Source organism: Hippocampus bargibanti, linkage group LG07, assembly GCF_051943395.1.
Source record: "Hippocampus bargibanti isolate YZ-2025 linkage group LG07, ASM5194339v1, whole genome shotgun sequence".
Taxonomy (NCBI): Eukaryota; Metazoa; Chordata; class Actinopteri; order Syngnathiformes; family Syngnathidae; genus Hippocampus; species Hippocampus bargibanti.
In genome coordinates this window covers 6,561,492-6,574,491 of record NC_142740.1, presented here as the reverse complement: position 1 = coordinate 6,574,491, position 13,000 = coordinate 6,561,492, and the positions used below count along the sequence as shown (strand labels likewise).

General features: G+C 41.3%; 1 protein-coding gene across 4 annotated transcripts in view; it reads left to right on the top strand.

The window, feature by feature from the left end:
• LOC148895296 (adenylate cyclase type 1-like) overlaps positions 1 to 8,358 on the top strand; it is a 102,390-nt gene extending 94,032 nt beyond the window's left edge. For 3 of the 4 annotated variants that reach the window (XM_089001008.1, XM_089001005.1, XM_089001004.1), the window contains exons 19-21: positions 4,614 to 4,738; positions 6,544 to 6,830; positions 6,916 to 8,358. In XM_089001008.1, the coding sequence (XP_088857134.1) occupies positions 4,614 to 4,738; positions 6,544 to 6,830; positions 6,916 to 7,075 (572 nt within the window). In that variant the 3' untranslated portion in view covers positions 7,076 to 8,358. Of the gene's footprint in view, positions 1 to 4,613; positions 4,739 to 6,543 lie in introns of all 4 variants that reach the window. The other variant, XM_089001006.1, reaches the window with a different exon arrangement.
• The last annotated feature ends 4,642 nt before the right edge of the window (positions 8,359 to 13,000 follow it).

Sequence of the window (13,000 nt, the reverse complement as noted above, 5' to 3'; positions counted from 1 at the left end):
GTTGTAAATTATTATATTTTTGTTTGTGGACTTGCTTGAACTGAGTTTGCGTGTGGAAAAACAGTGTTCTTTGTTGCCTGTGGTTTTACTACTCTAGGAGTCAATTTCCGATATATTTGTTGATTTTGTATTTAAAATGTGATAAATCTGTCTGAGCAGAGGTCTGTGTGTGTGAGGGATGGGGCGATGCCCATGTTTATCAAAGTCAGCGTTATTGTCGAATATGCTCATATGCATGGCATACAGCACAGATGAAATTACTGTGCAATCGGACCCAGCGTGCAAGGCACTTATTTAACAAACATAATAAACACAAAAACGGCAATTTGACGGAAGAGAGAGGGGAGCCGCTGCGTGTTCACGCACCGCCATCTTGATGTGGCTCTTTGCAGTAACATAGTAAAAAATGTGGCTCTTAGTCTCTGACTGGTTGGCCACCCCTGGCTTAATGGATTGGAGGGGCCGGTTTCATCAGCATTAAACACTTGATGAGGAACTAAGTAAAATTATCGCGGAGAAAGCACCTACAAGGGATCATTCCTCAAGATGGTGAAAGAAGAAGGCTACAATTGTGTTCTGTTTAGCTGGGTTGATAGCTTTTTGCATCAAGTGTACAGATGGCTTGTGCAGGTTATTTGTGGAGCCTGATTGATGGGATATTTTAACCTTTCAGTCTACACTCTGCCTTTGAACTATCAAAATTGAAACGAGTCCAAATTTCACTGTTTTCTGTCTATCGTCTGCCTGTCTCTGTAATGTTTAACGCCCACCCCCCCCCCCCCCCTCACTGCTGCGTTCTTGACCAATCACACTGCTTTAACTGAAGACTGGGGGCGGGCAATAGGGGACAAAAACAATCAGCTGCCATTTTGTTTTTGGGAGAACAGCCTCACTCTCTCTCTGTCTGTACAACCCCCCCCCCCCCACCTCACTGCTGCGTTCTTGACCAATCACGTGGCTTTAACCGAAGACTGGGGGTGGGGAATAGAGGACAAAAACAATCAGCTGCCATTTTCTTGTTCGGAGAACGAGCTCGTTCGTGAACGACACATCACACATTGTGGCAGCTCCGTGTGCATCCCGAAAAATGAGGTATCACTGTATTCAACAATTACAGCTTTTGTCCAGATGACATTTTTAGTGTTTATTTTCAAAAAAAATGGGACTCTCCACGAGTATCAAGGTTTTGGAATTGATTTCAGTCAGATAAATCACCAGGAGTTGGTAGGAGTGTATTTGATCAGATCTCGGTCCCCACAAGCCATGTGTGGTCCCCACAAGGTCTGTTATACCGTCCAAAAACCATCTAATGGTGACAAGACAACTTTTTGATGTGCCGTGAGTTGATGTTTGCTGAAAAAGCAAGAGAAGAGGATGACAAAAGGGATACAATTGTTTTTCCAAATCCAAAAAAAGGTTGACAAAGTCCCAGCGTCGAACTTGTGTGCCCGTGCAAGTAGCAGATAGAAGTATACCCTGATTTGGAAAACGGTAGAAATGGTTCTGACAACTATTTCATGTGCCGTGAGTTGACGTTTACTGAAACTGCCTTTAGAAGACGCAGCAAGGGGCTACGTCAGGAAATGAAAAGTGACATTTTGGGTGTTTATTTCCAAAAATGGGACTCTCCACAATGAGTATGAAGGCTTTGGAATTGATTTCAGTCAGATAAATCACCAGGAGTTGGTAGGAGTGTATTTGATCAGATCTCGGTCCCCATAAGGTATGTGTGGTCCCCACAAGTTCTATTATACCGTCCAAAAACCATCTGATTGTGACAAGACAACTTTTTGATGCGCCGTGAGTTGACATTTGCTGAAACTACCTTTAGTAGACACTGGGAGGGGCTACGTCAGGAAGTCAAAATGACATTTTTGGTGTTCATTTTCAAAAGTCGGACTCTCCTCAGTAAGTATCAAGGCTTTGGAGGTAGTAATTTCAGTGAGAGAAATCACCATGAGTGTATTTGAGCAGATCTCGGTCCCCACAATGTATGTGTTGTCCCCACAAGTTGTCTTATACCACCCGAAAACCATCTGGTGGTGACAAGGGGGATAAATCACTGCAACAATTGTTTTTCCAAATCCAAAAAAAGGCTGGCAAAGTCCCATCGTCAACTGTGTGTGGCCTCGCAAGTAGGAGACAGAAGTATACTCTCGTTTGGAGAACGTTAGAAATGGTTCAGACAACTTTTTGATGCGCCGTGAGTTGACGTTTACTAAAACTGCCTTTAGAAGACGCGCGGGGGGGGGGGGGGGGGGGGGGGGGGCGTAACGTGACATTTTTGGTGTTTATTTCCAAAAATGGGACTCTCCACAATGAGTATCAAGGCTTTGGAATTGATTTCAGTCAGATAAATCATCAGGAGTTGGTAGGAGTTTGATCAGATGTCGGTCCCCACAAGGTCAGTTATAACGTCTGAAAGCCATCTGATGGTGACAAGAGGGATAAATCCCGGCAACAATTGTTTTTCCAAATCCAAAAAAGCCTAACTAAGCCCTTGCAAGTCGGAGACAGAAATATACCCTCATTTGGAAAACGGTACAAATGGTTCTGACAACTATTTCATGCGCCGTGAGTTGATGTTCACTGAAACTGACTAGAAAATGCAGAGGGGATACGTCAGGAAGTCCAGATGACATTTTTAGTGTTTATTTTCAAAAATGGGACTCTCCTCAGTAAGTATCAAGACTTTGGAGTTAATTTCAGTCATAAAAATCACCACAAGTGTATTTGAACAGATCTCGGTACCCATAAGGTGGGTACCGAGATCCTTGTGGGGACCACACATACCTATGTGTGGTCCCCACAATGTCTGTTATACCATCCGAAAACCATCTGGTGGTGACAAGAGGGATAAATTCCGGTAACAATTGTTTTTCCAAATCCAAAAAAAGCCTGACGAAGTCCCACCATCGACCTTGTGTGCCCTTGCAAGTCTGAGACAGAAGCATACTCTCGTTCGGAAAAACGTTAAAAATGGTTCAGCTGCCACAGAAACAGGCCTCTGGGTCCCCAGACCTCAACCCCATTGAGAAGCTGCGGACGGCGTGAAAGAAAAGAGGAAAAGCTCCATCATTTTCAGGGATTTTGTGGTCTCTCAGTCTGTATTCTCCCCATCTTGAAGTTTTCACAAGATGGGGGGCTGTCTTGTTGCCAAAGGGGCTTTTACAAAAATTGTAAGAATTGTAGCTCAAGGTTGGATCTTCCTCTGCTTTCATATGTTGGTTCGATATTGGTTAGGAGTCTGGAGGGGGCGAGGGGTATTTATTAGAACCTAAAGAAGACATCTTATCCAAGGGTGGCGGTAATTACGGAGGGCAGCGTGCATTCCGATGTTTACCGTAATTTAGGAAAGAACACGATGTGCTCGGGTAAGACGGTAATTAAGCTCTTTAGCAGCAAAGAGTTCTTGATGACGCATCCACAGAGGCCCACGGATGCCATGCAGGGGTGGGGTGCCAATTGGGATCTCTAGTTTGATCCAGTCCAGGTTCCTGCTACAGTGATACCTCGGTTTACGAACGTTTCGGTTTACGAACGTTAAATTTATGAACATTTTACCTTGGCATACAAACTATTTTTCGGGATACACACGGAGCGCCACAATGAGTGATGTGTTGTTCGCGAACAAGCCCGTTCTAACAAGAAAACGGCAGTCGACTGTTTTTGTCCTCTATTACCCGCCCTCAGTCTTCGGTTAAAGCCACGTGATTGGTCAAGAACGCAGCAGTGAGGGGAGGTGGTTTAAATATTAAAGAGACAGGCAGACGACAGAGAAAGGGTGAGAAAATTGATAGAAAACAGTGATATTTGGACTCTAATTTAAAACAGATTCTTGTATTGTAAGTGTTCAAATACCTGACATGTTTCGCCGTATACTTCCACTTTCGTCAGAGTGTGATATTTGGACTCGTTTCAACTTCAAAGGCAGAGTGTAGACTGCAAGATTAAAATATCCCATCAATCAGGCTACACAAATAACCCGCACAAGCCATCTGTACACCTGATGCAAAAAGCTATCAACCCAGCTAAACAGAAAACAATTGATGAGGAACAAGGTAAAATGATCACAGAGAAAGCACCTACAACGAATCATTCCTCAAGATGCTGAAAGAAGAAGGCTACGTTCCTCATCAAGTGTTTAATGCTGATAAACCCGGTCACTCCATTCCATCAAGCCATCAGCGACCATCACAAAGGTAAATATTTTTTATATATATATTGTATATATATATATATCTTTATATATATCTTTATTATATATTACAGTTTATTTATTTAATTATAATACCATAGCACATTTATTATACGTAAAATATAATAAATATAAATATAATAAAATCTATTTTGTGTAGTTTTAAGGCTTAGAAAATTAGAAAGTAGAAAATCATGTTTCATGGGGACGTGGGAACGGATTATTCTCATTTCAATGGTTTCTTATGGGAAATTCATTTTTGGGATACATACTTTTCGCCGTACACGCAACCAATTAAGTTCGTAAGCCAAGGTATCACTGTACATGTATTTTATTTGGAAAACGGTCCGAATTCCAAACTGATAAGGTCTCATGTTGGTTTAATGTCAAATGTATTGTTGGTTTTTGTGTTCAGGGATCAATGTGGGTCCAGTTGTGGCCGGAGTCATCGGGGCCAGGAGGCCTCAGTACGACATCTGGGGAAACACCGTGAACGTCGCCAGTCGAATGGACAGTACCGGAGTCCAAGGCAAAATACAGGTAGTCTGCAAACCGCATTCATTTCATTTGACACTTTTGTCATAAATAAAAAAACAAGAAATTCAATCCTTCAAATGAAAAACAAAGTAAGTTTATTCAATACATTGTAAAAATGAAAATTGTAAAGAGCAATACATTGGGGAGACTAAACAAATTCTCAAAAAAAGACTTTATCAACATCGCAGGGATAATACAAGTGGGCCTCAATCGGCAGTACATTTGCACCTAAAAGCTAGCAACCACTCATTTGATGACAATGACGTTAAAATCTTTGCGAAAGAAAATAGATGGTTTGTAAGGGGAGTAAAAGAAGCTATTTTCATAAAACAGCAAAACCCTTCACGAAATCGCCATGGTGGGGTGAGGTCCAATTTGGATCATTCCTACAACCGACTTCTTCGGCAACATAGGCTTAGTTATGCTGATGAGGACATACCAGATCAAATGGGGCAATCAGGCCAGTCATAGACCCCATACTCAGGCAGGACAATAGAAGTAATCAGTGTAACTGCAGGGAGTAGTCCTCTGCTCCCCCCAACCTGAGAGCAGTTACCAATCATAGCAGAGTCTGGAACCGCCACGTATGGACAGTAGGGATATATATAGGGCCGAAACTACCAGCAAAATATTTTAGTTCGCTGACGAAGCCTCTTGGATAAGAAGCGAAAACGTCCGACACTTTCAAAGAAGTACAGATGACGGCTGAAGAAACCTTCTCATCGATACGTTTGGGAGAGTTTCTGCTCCAATTTCTTTGCGGGAAGCCCAAATAGCCTCCCGGGTTGTTGTTGGTGGTGGTGGGTATACTCAATAGGGTTGGGGTCAGGGTGGATCACTGCCAGTTTTGGTCCTTCCTGTGACAAGGTTGCAATGGCGGGCGATCGGTCGCCTTGGGTTACAAATTGTCCCCCCTTGACTGTGTCCGTCAAATCAAGTACAGTGATACCTTGGCTTACGAACTTAATTGGTTCCCAGACAGAGCGTGTACGGTGAAAAGTGTGTATCCCAAAAAATAATTTCCCATAGGAAACCATTAAAATGAAAATAATCCGTTCCCAGGTCGCCATAAAATTTTTCCACTTTCTAATTTTCTGAGCCTACACAAAATATACCTTATTTTATGTGTAATAAATGTGCTATGGTATGATAATTAAGGAAATAAACTGTACTGTATAATAAAGTTGTTTTATTTACCTTTGTGATGGTTGTTGATGGCTTCATGGAATGGAGTGGCCGGTTTCATCAGCATGAAACACTTGATGAGGAATGTAGATTTCTTTCACCATCTTGAGGAATGATCCCTTGTAGGTGCTTTCTCTGCCATAATTTTACCTAGTTCCTCATCAATTGTGTTCTGTTTAGCTGGGTTGACAGTTTTTGCATCAAGTGTACAGATGGCTTGTGCTGGTTATTTGTGGAGTCTGAGTGATAGGATATTTTAACCTTGCAGGCTACACTCTGCCTTTATTTTGTCACTCTCTCTCTGTCGTCTGTCTGTCTCTTTAATGTTTAAACACCTCCCCTCACTGCTGCATGCAGGGGCGGAGAATAGAGGAACAAAAACATCCGGCTGCCATTTTGTTGTTAGGAGAATGGGCTCGTTCGCGAACGATACATCACTCATTGTGGCAGCTCCATGTGTATCGCGAAAAATAGTTCATATGCCAAGGTAAAATTTTCATAAATTTAACGTTCGTAAACCGAAAAGTTTGTAAGCCAAGGGGTTTGTAAACCGAGCTATCACTGTACATCCAAACTTTCAAAGTGACCATGAAGAACTGCACAATCCTGCCTTTCTCATCCAGGTAACCGAAGACGTCTACCGCGTCATCGCAAACCGCTACCACTTCATATGCCGGGGTCAAGTCAGTGTCAAGGGCAAAGGTCAGATGCTGACCTACTTCCTGGAACGGCGGCAGCAAAATGGCCGCCTTTCGCCATCGCTCCAGCAGCGGCGCGCCGCGGAGTCGCGCCCGAGCCAGGGCAGCGTACGCACCAGGTTGAGCTCGGTCCCTACGGCGACCGCTTACGGTGGCGTCAAGACCGCTAGCCCCTGCGCGGCCAAAACGACCGGCTCGGCTAGCGCCGCCAGGTACCTGCCGTCCGTCCCCACGGAGCGAGTGTGATGGACATCGTCTCCAGGGTTACGGTGGAAAGTATATTTTTTTTAAATGAAGGCCGAGAGAAGCAGAGGTGTCGCGGGGTGCGCAGCGTGGATCAGATTTGACCCTGAGACCAGGATTCAGGATACCCTGTCGTCAACCGCCAAGGACGCTTGTAGGATTTCAGCCGAAGCTCTCAAATGGATGTAAGCCTCAAAAACAGCTCATGGTGTAGCGCGCTAGTTTTCGTGCTAGCATATTCCTTTAACCACATGATCCCAGCCCTTTTTTTTTGTTTGAGCAGGGTGATCATACCTTAGCGTCATCGAGCGCTCCAAATGAGGTTAACTGCTCCTTTTTCCGTAGGCCAATGGCTGATGGGATATACAGCTAACATCCGACTTACGACCCGGTTCCGTTCCGACCAAACGGTCGTAAGTCAAAATGGTCGTAAGTTGAAATCCATTCAAAATGTTGAATAGAGACTCGGTGCTAAATGTCCTGGCCGGGTCGCGCCCGAGAGCCGAAGCCCACCTACCTCGGCTCTGGTCGGCGTCGGTGGACACTCGCCCCTCCGGTGACATCACACGGTCGATTGCTGTGCGAGTATGTGACATGCTGGCTGGCCAAAATTGTCATACGCGTTGCCGGCCTGCTCGCGCATTTCGTTGCCAGGCATAGAATTTAATAAAAAGGGTCTGGCGGTCGTGGTCGTAAGTACGGGTGGTCGTAAGTTGCGCCGTTCGTAAGTCGGATGTTATCTGTATTTTGAAAGTCGGTGCAGCCAAATGTGTCATTATGCTACGAGGCATGGCCTTTAATCATTGTCGTGTGGCCGTTGGTTGTCAAAAACCTCAACTGGCACAGGGTTGGAGTGAACGTCATTTTATTTTCGAGGTCAGGGGCGGCAGGTGTGGCGAGCTGGGCGGAAATGTGCATGAAGCCACTGCTGCATGGCAGTCCCGTTGCTGTTTGTTTGCCTGCAATGCTTGACTTCTTCCAGATTCTTCCGTGTCAAAAGGTAGCAATAAAAAAAATGATTTGTGTCCTCTCGCGGCATTTTCAACTTTGCATGCTGTAGCCGGCCCCAGGTGGCCGAGTCCTCGTTCCATCCGATCGTTGATTCCGATCGTTGATTCCGATCGTTCATTCCGATCGATGATTCCGATCGTTGATTCCGATCGATGGGCGGTCTTCTGTATCGAGCTTCTGTATCGTGAGACTCGATCTTATTAGAATTTACAGTCAAATCTTGGTTTTCGAACGTCTCGGTTCTCGTCTAATTTGGTTTTTGATAAAACATTTCACGTTTTTTATGCCAGGGTTTATTTACAACCAAAATTCGGTTCTGGACCAAACTCAGCGCACCTGACTGAACCACTCGACTCCCTTCTACTTCCTTATATGTCACTTCCTGTCACGTTTCATTGTGCTGGACGCATTAATAATAATAATAATAATAATTTTTATAATAATAATATATAATATATTACGATACTATTACGAATAATATATATATATATATATATATATATATATATATATATATATATATATATATATATATATATATATATATACACAGTAAAGTCTCGTTATATCGATATTCTCGGGAGTCCGAAAAATATCGATATAACCGGGACTATCGATATATCCGACCCTGCGTGCATGTAATTTTCTCCTTGCGTGCATAGAAATAGTATCGTAATAAGCGGTACTATCGATATAACCGATATCGATATAACGAGACTTTATATATATATATATATATATATATATATATATATATATATATATATATATATATATATATATATATATATATATATATATATATATATATATATATATATATATATATATCCCTACTGTTCAGACTAGGCGGTGCCGGACTAAACTACCAGTATGACTTTAATTTGCTGACAAAGTTTCTTGGATAAGAAGCGAAACGTCCGACACCTTCAAAGAAGTACAGATGACGGCTGAAGAAACCTTTTCATTGATATTGTTATTATTATTAATAACAAATAATTATTAATAATAATAATAGTTGTCACGGTTGGTGATGGCAGATGTGAATCCCAAAAAGCAGGCAGGAGGGAGGAGCAGGTTGTATTTGAGAAATTGTATTAAAATAAAGTCAACAGGAACAGAATCTTAAATATCAAAATCTTTAAAACAGAAAGATACAAAGTATCAAAAAAAAAGACCAAGAGTAAAAGTCTGCTAAGATGAAACAAACGCATGCACAGCATACAATGCACAATGCATTCAAAAATGACCCGACACCGGATGGTCGTGCCGGGAGTCCTTTTAAGTGTCACTGATTGTAACGACCAGCACCTGCGAGGCAGCAGGCAGGCTGACAGCGCTACCCGGTGGTCGCCAATCCGAACGTGGCAGTCCGCCAAGGCTCGGGACGAACAGCACCTGTGCAGGTGCAGGCGGGGCCGACAGCGCCACCCGTTGGTCGCCAACCAGATCATGACAATAGTAATAATATTGATAATAATAGTAATAAGAATCATAATTATGATGATGATGATGAGGATTATTATTATTATTATTATTATTATTATTATTATTATTATTATTTTGCTGTTATTATATATATATATATATATATATATATATATATATATATATATATATATAGTTATTTTTGTAACTTTGCTGCTGTGAAATGTAAATTTCTCCACTGCGAGACTAATAAAGGCAAATCCAATCCAATTTTATTAACAAATAATACTAACATATTAATAATAATATAATAAGAATACATTTACTTTACAAGCGCCTTTCAAAGCACCCAAGGACAAAAAGAACAATGGAACATTGTTAGTCTTGTTGAATAAATATTTTTTTTTATTAACTCATTCACTGCCATTCCCGAATTTATTCGGGAATTGAAAATATGACGTAGAGAGCCATTCCCCGAATTTGTGTGGGTTCTGGTTTTTCTTGCGGGAAGGGGCTTTATCGGCATAAAGCGCCGGTCAGACCTCTGGCAATGCCTTTTGTACAGCCGCCCCCATTTCAAGCTCAGATAACTCCAGACCCAGATCACTTATGAATTAACTCTTTTTTTCTGATGAAAAAAAGAGCGTTTAAGGTTTCTAACGCTGTATTGAATATTTATGTCATCCTAAAACTCAATACTCTGTGGGTCCTGCAATTTGAGTGACACTGACAAAAACCCTGGCACTGGCATGGACATATTTTTGCATATCATCCTTGCAGTGAATGAGTTAAAAAGCAAGACGTGTTAGGCTGTGATCTCCGTAAATCTATTGTTCAATCACAATTAAAAAAAAAAAAAAAAAAAGACATTGATTACATTGGGAAATGCTTTGATTTTTTTTGACCAAATCGGTTTTCTGGAATGGATTATGGTCGAAAACCCAGGTTTGACTGTACAACAAAAAGTCATTCAAAAAAGTGTATTTATTTATGGAGTGCTATTTTTATTGTTCTATTTTTACAATGGAAAAATCCGCTTTCGTAGGTCTTAATAAAAATGTATAAGAGGTTCTCCAAAAACTGTACGTCTTCCTCGTGAGTACCATTTTTTAAATTTTATTTATATTTATTTTTTGGGTGGGCTAGCATGCTAACGTGCTACCAGTGACGACATCGGGAATAAGTCGTCTGCATGTGCTCTACCGGTAGCAGTTCTCTTGAATGTAAGCTATTTTTTTTTTAAGCATTCCAAAAAAAACGATTTCCCGTTGCTCGAGGGTTTCTAACGTGCAACCTTTTTTTCAAAAAAACCTACCCGGCGGCGTTTTTTTCTGTATTTTTACAGCGTGTCAAACGACTTGTTGTCTTGAAATGCTTTGTCCTAGCACAAATGTTTGTTTGCTTTACGATTCTAAAAAAAAAAGATTACAAATGACGACTTTTATACAATAAAGTTATTGGCGGCGGGGGAGGGGCAATTGTCGTACGAAGCTATTTCTCGCAATTGTACATCGTAGTTTTTTTTTTTTTTTTTTTTTTTTTCCAGAAATGATTTTGGTTCCTTTTTTTTGTTCCAAACGTATTTTATGGGAAATGTTTGGTGTGAATCGCGAGACCCCACCCACCATATTTTGTATCAGTGATTGGATGATGTTGAAAATGTCGTGACGGTGAAAATAAAGCAAGACTTTATTTATAAAGATTTCGTGACGCTACGAGTCGGCTTTTTTAAATTCTTTTGACTTCAAGATGGCGCCGCAAGAGTGGCTGCCTTTCCACCAGCTCCTGTATTTAGTTTTTTTTTTTATTTCTTCCTTTACTTTCCTCTTGTTGTTATATATTTGCTATCTAGCTGGCTAGCTATCTATCCAGATAGCTATGTATTAGCTAGCTAGCTAACTTTCTAGCTATGTATTTGTTATCTATTTGCAATCTATTTGCTATCTAGCTGGATAGCTATCTATCCAGCTAGCTATCTATTAGCTAGCTAGCTAGCTATCTATTTGAGTTACTTTCGGGTGGCTTTATTACGGTCTCAAAAGGGGCGCTGAGGGGGGTGGGGGGTCAATGACATATAAGAGAGGGTGACAAAAAAGAAAGAAACCACACCCTTAACGGGAATGCACACCCGCGTGAATCCGGCTCTCAAAGAACAACATCCCTTTGCTATCTATTAGCTATCTGGCTAGTTATGTAACTGGCTATTTAGCTAGTTAGCTAACTGTCTGGCTGGCTATCTATTAGCTATCTAGCTGGCGACCTGGCTGTCTATCCATTTGCTATCTATTAGCTATCTGTTAGATAGCTAGCTAGCTTTCTAGCTATGTATTTGTTCTCAATTTGCTATCTGCGATCTACCTGGCTACCTTTCTAGCCAGCTAGCTATCTATTAGCTACCTATCCAGCTAGCTATCTATTAGCTAGCTATCTAACTTTCTATTAATTTTGGGTTGCGTGAACGCTGGCGCGTCTGACTGCCGCTGCTCACCCACAGAAAATTTTGAGAAAAAAAAAATGCCGGAGAACTCAATGAATGAGGGGGGGTCGCTTGAAACAAAGGGGGCTCATTCATCCGAGCAGCCCACCCCCATTCAAGTCAAAGTGTTTTGTTATCAATTTTGCTCATATGCTAGCGAGCTATCCATTAGCTAACTGGCTATCTGGCTGGGTCTCTCGCTAGCTTTCTATTAGGTGGCTGGCTATCTATTTAGCTGTCTGGCTAACTATCTATTAGCTATCTTTTAGCTCGCTAGCTAGCTTGAGTTACTTCCAGGTTGAGTGAGTGTGCGTGTGGCTGCCGCTGCTCACCCATAGAAAAACTTTATCCTATGACTGTAATGTGACTTTGAGTGTTTTGAAAGGCGCTTAGAAATTAAATGTAATTATTATTATTATCATTATTATTATTCACTTTTCAAACACTGTCCCCTGTGACGGACGTTCCCGAGCACCAAACGCTGACGTTTTTCCAAAGTCTTTTGGCGTTACGTAACTGAAGGGGCAAAACAGGAGCTGACCTATGGTATCACCCACTTTCATTGTCCCCCTCCCCACCCCCAATGACGTCATTCGTCCACATTACAAAACAAATAGTTGACGTCAAAGGACCACGTATACGTACATATGTGTGATGATCAGCGCTCGATGAGTACTACGAATTCCGTTTTCCATAATGAGCTGCCGTCTGAGGTGAAAACAAATACGTTTGAAAACCAGAAGCGGCAATATCTAATTACACATGTCCAAAATGCGGCCCGTGGGCCAAATGCGGCCCGTGATCAATTTGACATTGGGCAGCAGTGCTGTTAGTTAGGTGTGCTAAGTGCTGCCATCTAAAGGCTCAATTGGGAAAAGCAAATTAGAAAATGAGTCATTGATTGAATGGGACCCCCAATTTCCTAAAATGGTGATATTCAAATTGTTTTTAATTTTCTAAAATTTCATTTTATTTTATTTTATTATCTAAAATGGCGATTTTCTCAGATTTTGAAAAATTTAAAATGGCAATTTTCTGAAATGTTTAAAATTTTATAAAAAGGGAATTTTCTAACTTTTTGCAATGTTCTAGAATGGCGATATTCACAATTTAAAAAGAATAAATGCTAAATGATATTTTTTTTAATTTTGTTTTATTTTGTAAAATGGCCATCTCAATTAAAAATATTTTTTAAATCTAAAATGGTGATTTTCTCATTTTTTG